Source organism: Microcebus murinus, chromosome 14 (genome assembly GCF_040939455.1).
Source record: "Microcebus murinus isolate Inina chromosome 14, M.murinus_Inina_mat1.0, whole genome shotgun sequence".
Lineage (NCBI taxonomy): Eukaryota > Metazoa > Chordata > Mammalia > Primates > Cheirogaleidae > Microcebus > Microcebus murinus.
Genome location: NC_134117.1, coordinates 55,891,725 through 55,907,916, shown reverse-complemented (window position 1 = coordinate 55,907,916; position 16,192 = coordinate 55,891,725). Strand labels below are relative to the sequence as shown.

The following is a 16,192-nucleotide window of genomic DNA, read 5'->3' as shown; positions in this document are numbered from 1 at the left end:
TGTTCTTTGAGGACAGACTGTCCCTGGACAAGGAGGTGGTTGGTCGGCATCAGGGGCGCCTCCCAAAGGGACACACCCCGCCCCCAAGTGGTGTTTCCTCAGCACCAGCAAGTGACATCCCTGTGGTGGGGCGTGACGCATTCTCATCCTGAAATAGACGAGGACAAAGTAGGAAATATCAGGAGTACACCCTACAAAGTGAGGGGAAGGATTGTATCAAGAGACTTGTTGCAGGTACCTGTGTGTATGTGCGCGCGTGTGTTTGATGAGTCATGGTGTTAGTTCTTACGAGTGGGCTGTGGTTATAAACAAAAAGCTTGAACGCCATTGCCTTAAAAGGGCAGGAAGTGGGCAGAGAAGTGGGGAGGGGGTGGCAGGGCAGTGTGCTTTCCTAACTTCACGATGGAGACCCCGAAACCAAGACCACAGTTAAATACAGGCCTGGGGCTGCCCCACAAGGCTGATGGGGGACTGCCTGACCAAGCTGGGCCCCCTCCTCCTGCAGGCCTAGCTCTGGGACAAGAATAGTCCACAGAGAAGCCCAGTGGAGGGCCTGGCTCTGCAGCTGGGAACTTAGCCTCCCCCGATGCCCACCCTCCCCACACCTGGGCCCACGCTTCATGGGCCATCTTGAGTCTCTGTTCTTCCCCCAGCTAGCCTCAGAAAGCCTCCATCCCAAGTCCCCTGCCTGCGCCTGCACAGAAGGCTGTAAGGTGCTCTTGGGGAAAGTCAGTCCCGCAGGTTGTCGCCAGGACACATTGGGGTTCCCAGCCTCACTGAGCCCTAGGGCACCCACCCAACCTTGGTCTCCCCACCCACCCACTCCCATTTCTCTCGTCCTCTGCTGCAGCCTCCTACTCACCCACATCCACCCACCTGCTGTCAGCAGGTTACCTGGCCCTCACACAGATCCCCACTACCTGTCCCCCTCCCACCTGCAGACCTACCTTCACCCCCAAGAGTATCTCCTTCTGCCCAGGTCCAGAAGGCATGGTGTTCCTTCCCAAGTCGGGTCTACCCCTCCTCCAGCCCCTGATACCATCGCCCCTTGTCTTCTGGACCTCACTGCCTGGGCCAGCCCCTTTCCTCTCCCTCCTGCCTCCCCCTCCCCAGGTTTGGCACCTTGGAGCCCTGGAGTTGCAAAGTCCAGGCTCACCTCCAGCTCTTGCTGTCCAATCTCTGCTCCTTCTCACACAGGCTTCTCAGCCAACGAAGCGGCCTGTCCTCCTTTCTTTCCTCAGTTGCCCCTCATATGCTTGGCTCATGCCCGAGCTGTCCTCTGAAATTGGTCCTGCAAGCTCGCCAGTGGCCTCTTGGTGGCTAACTGCTTCAGAGACTGGACCTCACAGCTGCGTTTGACTGTTGCTGTTTCTTCCTTGAAATTCTCTTCTCTTGGTCCTGTGGTTTGAATGTTTGCCCCTCCCAAACTCAGAGTGAAACTTAATTCCCAATGTAACAGTATTAAGAAGTGGTGCCTTTATGAGGTAATTGGGTCATGAATGGATTAATAGATTAATGGATTAATGGGCTATCATAGAAGTGAGTTAGTTACCACAAGAGGGGTCTGTTATAAAAGGCGTTTGGTGTGCTCTTGCCCTCCTCACCATGTGCTGCTGCCTTCCGCCTGTTACGATGCAGCCTGAAGCCCTCACCAGATGCAGCTGCCTGACCTTGAACTTCCCAGCCTCCAGAACCATGAGCTAAATAAGCCTTTTGTCTTTCTAAATTACTCAGTCTGAGTTATTCTGTTAGAGGAATAGGAAACAGACAAGACGCTTGTCTGTGGTCCATGGCAACACCCTCTTTTGGTTCTTTGGTTCTCCCTGAGTCCCTGTGACTGTGCTTCCTTTGTCTTCTTCACAGGTTGCTATAGTAACTAGGTACCTGTCCTGCTCCACCAAGTTCTCCTTTACCAAAGGGCTCACGTACACCTCCTTGCAATGAGTTTTGGCTGCCAAGAGTCTGCAACGTCCCCCTTCACCAGACAACTGTCCCCAGAAGACAGGAACCTCCTTGCCTGTGCAGCTACCTGCCCCCACATATGCACCATGCCAGGCAGCCCATAGCCAAAACCTGACTGCTAAAAGGAATAAAAGGCCAACCTCTTTACTGGGGCGTGGCTAGCACTCCAGAGTCCTCCCTATGGGTCGGGTCAAGGCTAGACTTTATGTGAGGCCATATGCTGGCTCTACCCTCTCCCCTTCCTTTTCTGCCTCACTCCCTCCCTTAGAGGTTTCTCCCAAGATCACTCCCTCAGTCAATCCTGGGAATCTGCATGCCTGTCCCAGGTTCTGCTCCTGTCCAGACCTAAGACAGCAGGTGCTGGGCATGGGTCTGGGAGGCAGGCTTTGAGGATAGGCTGCTGGAGGGGGACCACTGAGCAGATGGAATGAGGACCCATCACCTGTGGCAGGTAGAGATTAATAGTTCTGGGCACGGGGCACCTGCGGTGACCTGGGATGGGACACAGGTGGGGCTGCACCAGCTGGCACAACGTCTCTGGCATCAGAGAAGTGTGGGCAAAGAATAACTATTAAGACTGTGGAATCGTGTGGCTATTGCTAAGTGTCACTGATTCATTGAAGAAAGGAAATTACAGTCACAGATCTCTTAATCGGCAATTTAAAGTGTGAGAGAGGAAAATTCTTGGCAGGAAGAACTGCAAAACACTTCTCTTCTGTAGCCAGAGGCAGATGGGGTGACAATCAGACAGAGGACGTCATTGTAAGAGCAGCAGGACTCGAGAAAAGGCTGGATTCTCCATCCAGGCAGGTCTCCTATACCCAAATCATGCCCCAGGTAGGGAAGGAGACCTCAAGACTTGGGATGGGGACTGTCACACCAAGGCCTCTCCCTCGGCACACATACCACACAGAGGGTTTTTAAGCCAGTTGACAGAGAAGGAAAATCCCCAAGCTTGTCACAGGTGGGTGGACCTGGTATGTGGACGGAGCCTGCACTGCAGCCCCACTCAAAGGTGACCCTGCACAAATGTGGTGAGAGGAAATCCCTCCAATAGGCAGAGATTTGGGCAGTGCACCTGGTCACTTCCGTGGCAAAAAGTGACCTGGGATAAAGTGTACATGACTAGTGGGCAGTGGCGAATAGCTTAGTTATTTATTGTCCAGAGGCCTGGAAAGAGCAAGATTTGGAGTATCAGAGACAAGGAGGACTGTGAAAGAGGCACACAGACCTATGGGTACGGGCAGAGAGTGTGAAGATCAGGTATCACATCGTGACACACACCACAAAGCATCCAATGCAGAACAGTCACTACACAGCCAAGTGGGCAGGATGCCCCAGCCACTGGGCCTCCACCAGCCTCTGTCCTTGCACCTTCCCTCCACCCAGGGCTTGCACAATATGGGCTCATGAACAGAGTGCCATCGTGGCAGTGACAAGGTTACGTATAACCCCAACAACCCTGGCTCCCTCTCCCCAAGGCTGATCTGTCTATGGCCACTGTTGAGTGTCCACCCTGTCATCCCTAGAGACCCAAGCTGGGCCCCTGATGCCCTAACATTCCATGAGGACACCAACCAGCCTCTTGGTGGCAAGTTTATTACATAGGACCCCTTCCATCACGGCAGTGATCTGCACTGACCAGGTACAGGTTGGCCTCTTCCTCTGGTGGAGACTTAGGCCATCACCGCTGTCTGGGGGCTCACAGAGTGTCTGACTCACTGACATGGGCTCCCATTCAACATCACTGCAGACCAAGCAATCCAGGTCACAGCAAGGGTGGTGTGGCAGAGGGCGCATGATTGTAGGATCCACCGGTCCTACCACATAGCAGCCCATCCAGAAGCTGCCAGCCTGTAGGAGGTAGAATGGCCTCACAGATGCCGCTGAGACACTGACTTAGAGAAGACACCCTGTGAGGGTGCAGAATATGGGATGCTGTCCTTCAGCTTGCACCATACACCCCAGGTCAGTGACCATGCTCTGTCTATTGCTAGGCGGTTGGAATACGCTTAATGTGAGAAGCAAGCGATCCGAGCAGCGTGAGGAGCGGACTGTAGCAGACACGGTGGTGCCCTGCCCAGGTCCCCTCTGCCGGCCCCGCACCCTCCCAGCTGCTGTGAGCTTGGCTCTTCACAGCTCACGGCCCCTTTCTCCAGAGAACTGCCCTGAGGTGACAAGAGGTGCCTCTCCCGGGAAGCTCCCACCTCTTGGGGTGGCCCCACAGTGACTAATTCAGAGCAGAAAGTGCTGGCCCTCCTGCCTTACGGGAGGTCTACTCCGTGGTCTGTTTTATGCTCCCAGGCCCTGGTTCTGCGACCAAGCCAAGGGCAGCCCCCCTCAAAACCTTGTCACGTTCATCTCTCCCCCCACCACCCTGCGGCTCTCACTCTCACAGGCTGTTTCTGAGTAGCAGTCCCTCGATAAACCAGCTTCACTTTCTGGATACTGAAAAATTATTTCTCTGCTTTAATATTAGGTCATTAATATGAAATGTCCAATTTTGGAACAAAAGTGTAGTTTATTGTCTCTCCAACAAGAAGGAGTACAATTAATCAAAGTATGCACCCAAACTGTCAACACAGTTTTGCCATCTTTGTGGTAGGTCGTGTACACCATCAGCAAATAAGCCTGCAGAGCAAGTGGAGATGAAGTCACCAATGGCGTTTTCTACAACTTGTTGAGAATTGAATACCTTTCCTTGCAAGAAGTGGTCTAAAGTCTGGAAGAAGTGGTAGTCGGTGCAAGGTCTGGTGAACACATGGATGACAGAGAGTTTCCAAGTTCTGTTGCTGTAGTTTGAGCAGCATTGTTTGTGTGACATGTGGCCAAGCGTTGTCTTGCAAGAGGACTGGCCTGTCTCTATTGACCAAGCTCAGCTGCTTAATCACAAGCATCTTCATTTCATCCAATTGGTTGCAGTAGACATCCGCTATAACCAAGTGATCAGGTTTCACGAAGCTGTAGTGGATAATACCAGCACTGCACCACCAAACAGACCCCATTAGCTTTTTTTTTTTTTTTTAAAGGTAAGGAAAGAGAATTTATTTAGCTTTGTGAGGCTTTACTTTCACAATATACATATGCTTGGCACAGGAAAACCCTATTAAAGATTTAGAAGTTGCTTAATAAGGTAAATATTTAGTTTGATTTATGAGGCTTTTCCACATTAAGTTTGAGAAAGTTAATGGTTATCAGAATTTCCATACATGATCACAATCAAAACAATAAAATAAACCAAAGAACAAACCTTACCCCCAAAACATAATAAATTGTAATTTCTAGTGAAACATTTATGCCTATGCTGTACTCATTTTTTCCTGACAAATGCCTTTCAAGAATCCTCTGCTATGTTCATTTTGATTGCTTATTTTCCACTTTATACTCTTTGTTTTGAATATAGGTTACAAATAATCTTTTGTGTTATTTCCTCAGTCTTTTTTTTTTTTTTGAGACAGAGACTTGCTCTTTTGCCTAGACTAGAATGCATGACTTAATCATAGCTTGCTGCAACCTCAAACTATTGGGCTCAAGTGATCCTCCTGCCTCAGCCTCCCAGATAGCTGGGACTACAGACACACCACCATGACCATCTAATTTTTTAAACTTTTGTAGAGATGGGGTCTCGATATGTTTCTCAGGCTGGTGTCAAACTTCTGGCCTCAAGTGATCCATGCGCCTCAGCCTCCCAAAGTGCTAGGATTGTAGGCGTTAACCACTGTGCCTAGCCTCCTCAGTCTTAATACTTAGGCACCTGTTTTACCTTGGCTATATTTTTATCATTTAGAGTAGGATATACTTATTAAGCCAGTTATACTCCAGTAAACTTGTGAATGAAAATATGTTAGAGAATTAAGAACAAGTAATGGAGTCATTATTTCACTGATCCTTATCCAATGTCAGGAAAATCATGTCCCTAAAACAGCAATTCTGCCTGATAAATTCCTTCCATGTCTAAACAGAAACAGCAAAAAAAGTGAACTTATGGGAAGCCTATTATACTTTACTAGACCTTGTGTGCTTTTAATAGTTCAACACTGGTAATATTTGATGATCAAGAGTAAATAGGCAAACATTTAAAAATGTATACTTTAATAAGTATAAAGTATATAAACAATTAATTAGGTAAGCTTGTGGAGAAGCTGACCAAGATACATAAATTAGGAGATCCAAGTGTCCATCTAAATTTTCTGTATCTCATTTTTTTACAGAATATTTATTAAAGTTGCTTAATATACAATTTCTCATTTTTCATTTTAGAAGTCATTTATTGTGAAGTAATTCTTCTGTCTGATGACAAACAGCAGCCACAGTGATTACTCTGGACCTCCACGTTGGATAAATTCAATTTCTTCTTGAGACACAAGTTTCCTTCTATATTTCTGAGGCAATGTTTTTATTATTTCTGCAGTATCTGGTGGACCCTGATACATCAGCAAATCTGGTGATTTACTTCCCTTAGAATGCTGGGAAATTGCAGAAGAGTGAGATGGTAACCCTGCTGATCTCAAAGCTTCTGATACATTGGGTTTAGGATTGTCTCTTCTGTCAGGAAATCTTATTAATGGAGTGTGTGGCTCGACTACCTGGACGACCCTGCTGGCAGACGCCATCTTGCTGCCCATCATGACCCCCGTCCCATTAGCTTTTTTTTGATGGATATCCAGTTTTGAACTGTGTTTCAACACGTCATCTTTATCCAACCATTGTGCTGAATGCTTGCAATTGTCAGAAAAATTCCATTTTACATCACATGTAACAGTACAGTGTAGAAATGTTTTGTCTTTATGTTGTGACAGCAAAGAAAGGCAAGCTTCAAGACAATTGCTCTGCTAATGCTCATTTAATTCATGCAGAACCCATCTATCCAGCTTCTTTACCTTGTCCATTTGTTTCAAATGGTCCCATATTGTTGGGATAGTAACGTCAAACCTTGCTGCTAACTCACACGTAGGTTGAGATGGGTTCGCTTCCACTACAGCTTTCAGCTCATCATTATCCACCTTGGTCTCCAGTCACCCACGTGGCTCATTTTCAAGATGAAAATCACCACAACAGAGCATCTCAAACCGTCAACATACTATGTGCTCATTAGCCACATCCTTCCCAAGCACTTTGTTGATATTTCGAGCTGTCTGCACTGCATTGGTTCCACAATGGAACTCATATTCGAAAATAACATGAATTTTGTACTTACCCATGGTTTCACAAAAAGTGCTCTAAAAAGAATTTGAAAGGTAATCACAAGCCAAACCAGACGTTTGAAAGAATGAGGACGTACCTTCACAAAAAAAACAAAACAAGAATGTCAAAGTGAAATGTCAGAGATGTCAACTGTCAAACTTAGTACTTAAGGAAATTGGACGTTTCATACTCAATAACCCGATACAACAAAACCAAAAGCTGCTGCTGACGGGAAATGGTGCCAGAGCATCAGTACTGGGCAGGTCGTTGGGAGGGTAGGGAGTGCAGACAACCAGAGAGCAGCGGCCGTGACCAAGGGGCATCTGGCTCTCTGATGTTTGGAAGAAGACTGGCCTAGCCAGAGCACTGCTGGTGGAGGAGTCGCACAGAGGTGCAGGCCCTGCCCTGTCTGTCTGGTTCTGGAGCCTGACACTCAAGGTGGCTCCCGGCTTCCAGAGGGGATATTTAATGTCCTGCCTGGCTAGCACCACTCCCTTCTTCTGGGAGCAGCACTGGCTTCCTTTTGAGAATCACGCTGCTTCTCTCTCTGCCCCTGCCTGATATTCAAGCTGGGCTACGCTGCTGGTGTAGGTAAACGCTGAACTGTCACGACAGTGCTCACGTCACAGCTCAGTGTGGCTGTCCCTGTTTGGGCGCCACCCGTGTGGTCATTCACAAACCCAGGTTCCTCTCATCTTGTAGCTCTGCCCCCCTCCAGGCCCTGAAATTCTCTGCACTCAGCTGGAAAAAAAAAAAACAAAGGCGTAGCCCATAGGGAGCGAGTTTACGGGCCGGGCCCACATTTTATCGCCTAGAGCTCACTGGCACGGCTACACCTAGCTGCAAAGGTGGCAGGGGAGGAGTTCAGGGGAAGGCAAAGGTCCAGGGAAATGGGGTCGAGCTACATGCTTAGAAAGGAGAGAGAACCCTAGGGAAGGTTCTGTTTGGCCCAGCTGGGTTCTGTGTCTGCTCTCTGGACCTGTCACTGTGAACTGGAAGGAAGGGTTGAGCAGCTTCCATGGATGTGGTGAGCACTGAGCCAGTGTGTCAGTTAGGTCTTGCTGCGTGACAAACAACTATGTATTATTAACAGCCTAAAACATTTATGTATGTATTTTATTATCTATTTATTTTTGCCCATGAGTCTGTGGGTCGCGTGAGCAGCTCTGCTGATCTGGGCCAGGCTTGTCTAATCTCACGTGTGTGCCGTCGGCAGGCAGGTTGGTTTAGAGTGGCCCCACTCACATGTTTGGTAGTTGGCTTGCCATCAACTGGGGTGATGTGGTAACCGGGCCATCTGGCCCTCATGGCCCGTCAGGCTAGCCTAGGCTTGTTCAAATCGTGGTGGCAGCTTCTGAGAGATGAAGAGGAGATACACAAGGCTTTCTAAAGCTAGGAAGTGGTACGTTGTCACTTCTACCTTATTCCATAGGTCAAAACAAGTCCCGAGACCAGCCCGGCCTCAAGGCCTGGGGAAATAGACTCCCCCTTGATCTTTGCGAGGTCACATTGCAAAGAGGTGTGGCTAGAGAGAGGGAAACTGTAGAGCAGACAACTGCAACCTCCCACGGCCAGTTTCTGCCACACAGTCCCATGGCAGCCAGGACAGCCCTGCCTTCCAGGACCCAACGACAGAACCCAGCTGGACCAATCAGAATCCTTCCCTGGGATTTTCCATCCTGGTGCTAGGCTGGAGGAACTCTTTCTGGAAATGAAGTTGTGAGGATGTGAGCTTAGAAATAGCCAGCTGTCATGTCTCGGGCCACTTGGAGAAGGAGGCCCGCAGTAGGAAAGCATGAGGCTGTCATGCAAAAAGTAGCAGACAAGGGTGGAAAAAAAAAAAAAGGTGGGCAACACAGAGACCTTGGTTCTAGCATTTCCCAGTCCCACCTGTGTCTTCAGTTACATGAGCCAGTGCATGCCCTTTTCGCGAAGTGAATCTGACTTGGGTCTCTGCCAGGCACTGCTTTAGCCACTGGAAAAACATCTGACAAATGCCGCCCCTTGCTGTTTGGTCGGCCCAAGCTGACAATCGCTGCACTGGTGGGCACAGGATGAATTAGTAAAAGGGAATGAGAGAGAGATGGACTTGGGCAGGCTGGTGCTAGCCATTCCCCACCCCAAGAAGAGGTGTGAGTTTCCCAGGGTCCACCTGAGGACTTGGAGACTCCAAGGTCAAATTGAGTAGGGTCTCAGGGCGTGGGACCATTGCAGCCAGCCAAGGCTGAGGGTCATAGAGATTCTGCATCCCAGAACATATGCTCAGAAGGCGCACTGTGGCTGGACAACATGAGACTGCTCTGTATGTGTCTGCCAGGGAGCTTCGAGTGCCAGCAACAGAAACCAACTCTGGTTACCTTAAGGAAGGGACAAAAGGCACTTGTGGATAGGATGTGGGTGAGCTGAGACGCAGAGGGAAGAATGGAAAGGAAGCTCAGAGCAGACAAGAGCCTGCGCCAGAGAGGCCTGGGGATAGGAACTGGTGGCCTCATCAAGCACTGATGTAGGAAAGAATGGATGAATTCCAGCTTTTCCTCCCTGGTCCTGGTGTAACACCCGCTAGAGAGCATCTGATTGGTCAAGCCAAGGTCACAGGCAAATTGCCCCATACCTCAAAGACTTTGTTTCTGGTAGTGCGAGGAAGGGTCTGGTGGAAGATGCCTCAGGGAGCCCTTTGATTTATACCAGGGGGCAACAAACTACAAGTCTGGGGTCCAAAGCCAGCCAGGCTCCTGGTACCTCTGGAGGTTCCAGAAGAGCACGGGCAGCCACCAGGTCCCTTTGTGTAATGGGACCCCTCCATGGCAGAGAATGGACAGTAACAGGAACCCCAGGTGGCGACCCCACCAGCCCTCAGGGGCCCAACCCCAGCAACCAAAGAGAAAGGAGCTGGAAAGGCCCAAGGACACAGGTCCAGAGAGGCCCAGATACCACACACTGCCCGCTGAAGACCCAGCCTGACTCTGCTGCCATCAGAGAAGGAGCAAGGACAAAGAGGAGCCAGGTAGGTGTGTGTCAAGGCCTCAGAGGAAAGTGTCACTTCGAGGGGTGCGTTGAGCCACCGTCACCGCGTGAGCGTTAATCACACCATTAAGGGGGCCTTCTTGCAGGCCCTCTTCTGGGGCTTCCCTTGTAAACTGCACACCTCCCGAGAGAGGACAACTCCATACTCAGGTGTCAGTGACTCACCTGGGCCAGGCTGGGACAGGGAAGGAGGCTCAGAAAACACACTGCTGCTCTTTGGCAATCTGCCACACGCTGCCCCAAGATAGTGACCCACAGGGTCATGATCCCAGCTGAGCCTGGACTCACTTCCTGGCATGGGGACACGAGTCACAAGGAGCCTGCCCAGGACAGGGAGTGAGAGAACCAGCGTCACGGTGCTGTGGCTGTCTGACCTCATGCAGTTCTCTTCTCAGGGCCTCGTTGCCTCATCTGGGCGGTGGGCATCCTGCCTTCTCCTCTTTCCACAGCTCCCTCCTGCCAAAGGGGGAGCTGAGCAAGCACACGAGACAGGGCTGTGACAGGCCCTATAAACTGTGGAGGGTGGTGCACGGAGGAGGCAGCATCCTTGCATTGATGCCCAGGAGAGCTAGGCCTGGCCCCTGCCCTCAGAGTCCCCAACCTCGTGGGGGCCACCCACTGTTGACTTGTGAATGTCCAGAGGGTTAGTGCTGAAACGGAAGAGCACACAAAGCACTACGGGGGCGTGGAGGAAGCGGGCAGGGCAGCGGCTGGGGCGTGAGCTGCAGCGTGGCTAGAGAGAGGGAAACTGCAACCTGCCACAGCCAGTTTCTGCCACACAGTCCCATGGCAGCCAGGACAGCCCTGCCTCCCAGGACCCAACGACAGAACCCAGCTGGACCAATGAGCACTCACGGTCGCTGAGTGCTCAATTAGTATTTGTTCGTGCAGACAACACATACGCTGCATGAGGGGTATAGTCTGTTTTGCTAGCTGCTATGTCCCCAGTGCCTAGAATAGAGCCTGGCACCCAGCAGGTGCTTCATAATTACCTGTTGCGTGAATGAATGGATGTGTGAGCAGAAGAGGCGGGGAGGGAAAGCTGCCAGGTGAGCTGAGCCAGAAAGGGCGAGTCCGAGGTGAGGCGGGGCGTACTCATCAGTGTGCACTCAGAGGCGTGACACCCTACGGTGGATTTGGAAATGGCAGAATTTCCACTCTTCTGTAGGAGAGAAAGGTGACGTTGATAAAACTGGTTTTGGGAATCTGGGTCTTTGCCCTCAGGACACTAGGGAGATACAAGAGGTAGTTACTTAATTAGATGTGGTGTTTTTTTGGTTTGTTTGTTTTTTTCTTAATAGCTCTATTGAGATACAATTCACACACTATACAATTCACTCATTTCAGGTGTCTAATTCCATGGCACTTAGTGTATTCACAGATTTGTGAATCCCAACAATCAATTTTAGAACATTTTTATTACCCCCAAAAGAAACCTCACATCAATTAGCTATCAACCTTCACCCCTCCCATCCCCGAAGCCCCAGGCAAGCACTGATCTGTTAAATACTTTCTGTTTTTATCAATTTGCCTAGTCTGGGCATTTCATATAAATGGAATCATATACTATGAGGCCTTTTGAGACTGGCTTCTTTTACCTAGCATAATGTTTTCATGGTTCATCCATATTGTAGCATGTATTGGTACCTTATTTCTTTTTACTGCCAAAGAATATCCCATCGTAGGGATTTACTGCTAAAATTATAAGACTGATAATATCAAATGTTGGTATGAATGTGGAGCAACTGGAATGCTTCTATGTTACTGGCAGGAGTTTATAATGGTACGGCCATTCTGGAAAAGTTTGGCTGTCTCTTGTAAAGGTAAACATGTATTTACTATACCTCCTAGCAATTCAATTTATAGGTGTTTACCCAGGAGAAATGAAGATACATGTCCACACAAAAACTTGTACATGAAGGCTGGGCGCTGTGGCTCACGCCTGTAATCCTAGCTCTTGGGAGGCCGAGGCGGGCGGATTGCTCAAGGTCAGGAGTTCAAAACCAGCCTGAGCAAGAGCGAGACCCGTCTCTACTATAAATAGAAAGAAATTAATTGGCCAACTGATATATATATAAAAAAAAATTAGCCGGGCATGGTGGCGCATGCCTGTAGTCCCAGCTACTCGGGAGGCTGAGGCAGGAGGATTGCTTGAGCCCAGGAGTTTGAGGTTGCTGTGAGCTAGGCTGACGCCACGGCACTCACTCTAGCCTGGGCAACAAAGCGAGACTCTGTCTCAAAAAAAAAAAAAAAAAAAAACTTGTACATGAATGGTCATGATAGCATTATCCACAATATTCAAAACCTAGAAACAGCCTAGTTGTCCATCAACAGGCAAACGGATAAACAAATTGAGTTATGTCATACAATGGAAGCTTATCCAACAATAAAAGACACAAAAGATGGATGAGGGCCAAAAACATTATGCTGGGTGAAAGAATCCAAACATAAAGGAACATGTACTGTATAATTACTGTAAAATTCCAATTTATGTGAAACCTAAGGACCACAAAACTCATTTGTCAGGAGAGAAGTCAGCACAGAGGTTGCTTTGGGTGCAGGCTGAGCGTTTGGAAGGGGGTCCAGGGAACTTCCCAGGTAATGGCAATGTTCTATACCTTGATCAGGTATTGGTTGCACAGGGGTACGGATTTGTCAAAACGCTTTAAACTCTACCCTTAACATCTGGGCATTTTATTGAATGTCGATCACAGCTGGTTAAGGAGGGGAAATGCTACTTCTGGAAGCACCAAGGAGACTGGACTCCTGGGCTGGGAGGATCCCCCCATCCTCCGCAGTCTCTAAGGTGGGCTGGATGTAGGGTGGGGACCGCAGGATGGGGAGCATGGGTGACAAGAGGGGTGCCAAGGAGGGGCAGAGGCAGCATGGGTGCCTGATTGGCAGGAGTGGGGGCAGTGGGGAGGGGGAGGAGCGAGGATGACTCACGGGCTCCTCTCTTGGCACCTGTGATGGCTTTAGTCCTCGGCCTGGTCTAGCTCCATCCTGTGGGCTTCCTGCCTGAGCAGGAAGGGGCCTCGACTGCTCACTTCTGAGTGTGAGGACTGCTCTGCCCTGACCAGGAGGCCTCCAGGACTGTCACCTGTGCCAGTGTCTTGTGATGCTCCCTGACTCATGGGAGGAGAAGCGCAGGTGACTTGGGTTTTATGCGGTCAGCAGACAGAGCCCTTGGGCTCTCCAAATGTGCTTGCGGCACTGCGGGGGAGGAGAGAATGGACTGGCAAGCCACCTGGGTGCGTGGGTGGTTTGGGTGCCCTGGGAACCTTCCCGACCTGCATTGAGAACTGCCTTGGAGGTGCAGCTTGATCTCCCCACATAGCAGAGGCGAGGAGCGAGGCCCAGGCCCTCCTTTCTCCCACCTCCTCCCACGCGCCTCTGATTTCGGCTCAGCAGCTGGTACAGCAGCTGACACAGACCCTTCCCTCCCCGACATCCACAGGGGTGGGGCGGGTAGGCACCGACGCCCACAGCCGGCTCCCTCTGCGTGTCTCAGCAGGTCACACGTGTGGTGGCCTGGGGCAGAGCTGGTGAAACAGTCCCAGGCTTGTGTCACCCTGTTGTCATCTACCCAACCCGTGGACTTCCCCGTAAGAGCATCCTCTCCTCGTCATCTGGTCCAGTCCTCATGTCTCAGACAAGGACTCAGCCTCTTCCCAAAAACTTCTCTGAGATGCCTTGTACTGAGTCGTGAGAACCACGTGTCTTTGTGGGGCCGAGACAATGCTGCCCTGCGGTACACTGCATTCTTCCAGAATAAAAGAAACGTGTCCAGGTTCTCAAAAATGTTTTATTGAGGTATAACATAAAAATATAGCAAGTGTACAGGCCATCAACGTAGAGTTTGCTGAGTCTACACACATATTCACCACCCAGATCAAGATATAGAGCATTTCCAGGACTCCCGAGGCCGGTGCCCTTGAACCCCCTTCTAGCCAACCCCTCCCCCCAAAGTAACCCCTAGACTGACTTCTCTCACCATTTCCCTACTCTTGTACTTCCTGGAGGTGGAATCACGCAGTATACACTCAGAATATTTTTTCCTTTCGATATGATGTCTGTGACATTCATCCACGTTGCCACATGTATCAGCAGTGTGTTCTTTGTCATCGAGGAGTAGTGTTCCACTGTGGGGTGTACCGTGAGGCATGCACCCATTTTACTGTTCATGCGCATTTGGGTTGTTTCCAGTTTGCGGGTCTTGTGAACATTCATATGAAGTATGTGTGCAGACGTACATACTCATTTCTCTGGGCTATATGCCTAGGAATGGAATTTCCAGGCCATGGGTAAGCATATTTTTAGCTTTAGTAGATAACTGCCCAACAGTTTTCCAAAGTGTTGTGTCAGCTGACACTCCCACTAGGGATGTCTGAAAGTTCCAGTTATGCCACGTCCTCACCAGCCCTTTTTCATTTTAGCCATACTAATGGGTACGTAAGCACCCCTCACTGGAACTCCAATTTACTTTTCCCTGGTGACTAATGATGCTCTACACCTTCTCATGTGCTTATGGGTCACTGGATGCCTTTTGTGTGTCTGCGAGATGCCTACTCAAGTCTTTCGTCCACTATGGGGCTGTTTACCTTTTCTTGTTGATTTATAGGAGCTCTTCATGTACTGGATCTGAACTTTTATCTGATGTATGTATTGAGAATATCTTATCCTACTATGTGATTTCATTTCTTAATTTCATTTTTCCTAATGATGTCTTTTGATGGACAGATTACTAATGCTAATGAAGTCTACACTATCCATCTTTTCTCTTGTGTTGAATGCCTTTTGCACCCTCTGTAAGAAATCTTTGAGAAGCCCACGTTTTGTGCTGGCAAGGGCCATGCCAGCTTCTGTTCCTTCCCCGTCTCTGGTGCAGGAGTTAGTCAGTTGTTTACTCGCCCAGCCCTGTGCATGCAGCCACCTGGCCATCAATTTACCTGCCCACCTGTCCATCCACCTACCCACTCACTCCCCATCCATGTGCTACCCTCATCTACACATTCACCCATCCATCCACTCACTGATCTAGCCAGTATTTATCACTGTCATCATGAGCTGAGTGATGACGGTAGTAAGAGGCTGGGATGTGGAAGAGTGAGATAAACAAGACCTCCGAGGAGCTTGAGATCTGGATGGGGAAAGTACAACATACACAAAGTCCTTGACAGGTTTCTATCTATCCTCATGGTGTCCTGAAGTCTATAGCTCTCATTCATTACTCTCTCATACGTCCATCCATTTGTCCTTGTTCTGTGACACTCCTTCCAGTATTTGTAGATATTGTAGATCTAAGTCCCACCCACTGGTCTGAGCTGCAAATAGAAAAGATGATCCTCACCTCCCTTGTTTTAGATACTTGGCCTTTATTGACACAACCTGAGATGGTTGGCAGCCCTGACCCATCCATCAATGGCTTACATCTTGCTGTGACCAGCCTGTATTCAGAGGAGTGGCCCCCCAGGCCTGACTGGCCAGCTGTGAGTGTTTGGAGGCTGGCCCCGTGGGACTGGCAGGTGGCCCAGTCTGGCAGCAGAGGTGGGCCGTGGGCCTGAATGGGAGTTTCAACAGGGCAGGCAGGGAGGGGGTCAGCATGAGCCACCATGCAAAAGGGGAGGTCTCCTTCCTGGCTTGAAAATGGGGTGGACTCAGGCTCTTCGCTGTGGGTTTTGGGTCAGGCTGAGGCCTGGGGGCTTAAAGCGGGGCCTGGGGCTGCCCATGGGAGGGCAGAGGGCCTGCACCCCTCTTGAGAGGCCCCATCTGGACTCCAGCCACCAATCTGGCAAATGTTCCTGGCTCCCCAGCCCTAGCCTCCAACTACCTCCCTCACCTTGACCTCTTCCTAGGGACAGTGGCTGAAAACCAGCAAAAACAACAAAGATCCACAGCCCTGTCCCCAACAGGCCAGGCTCTAGGCACCGCTCTGAGATCTGACCGCCCAGAACTCCCCGGCAGGCCTGGCTGCTGTCCTGCCTGGGCAGCACCTGCCCTCCCAAGGACACTGGCCCTTTGT

At 50.0% G+C, this 16,192-nt stretch overlaps 1 protein-coding gene across 1 annotated transcript; it reads right to left on the bottom strand.

Moving 5' to 3' along the window:
• Positions 1-6,202: 6,202 nt before the first annotated feature.
• Positions 6,203-6,635, bottom strand: LOC105870343 (alpha-ketoglutarate dehydrogenase component 4). The gene has a single exon (XM_012762913.2). It carries the CDS (start codon positions 6,588-6,590, stop codon positions 6,279-6,281), a length of 312 nt encoding a protein of 103 aa, XP_012618367.1. The 5' UTR covers positions 6,591-6,635; the 3' UTR covers positions 6,203-6,278.
• Between the last annotated feature and the right edge of the window lie 9,557 nt (positions 6,636-16,192).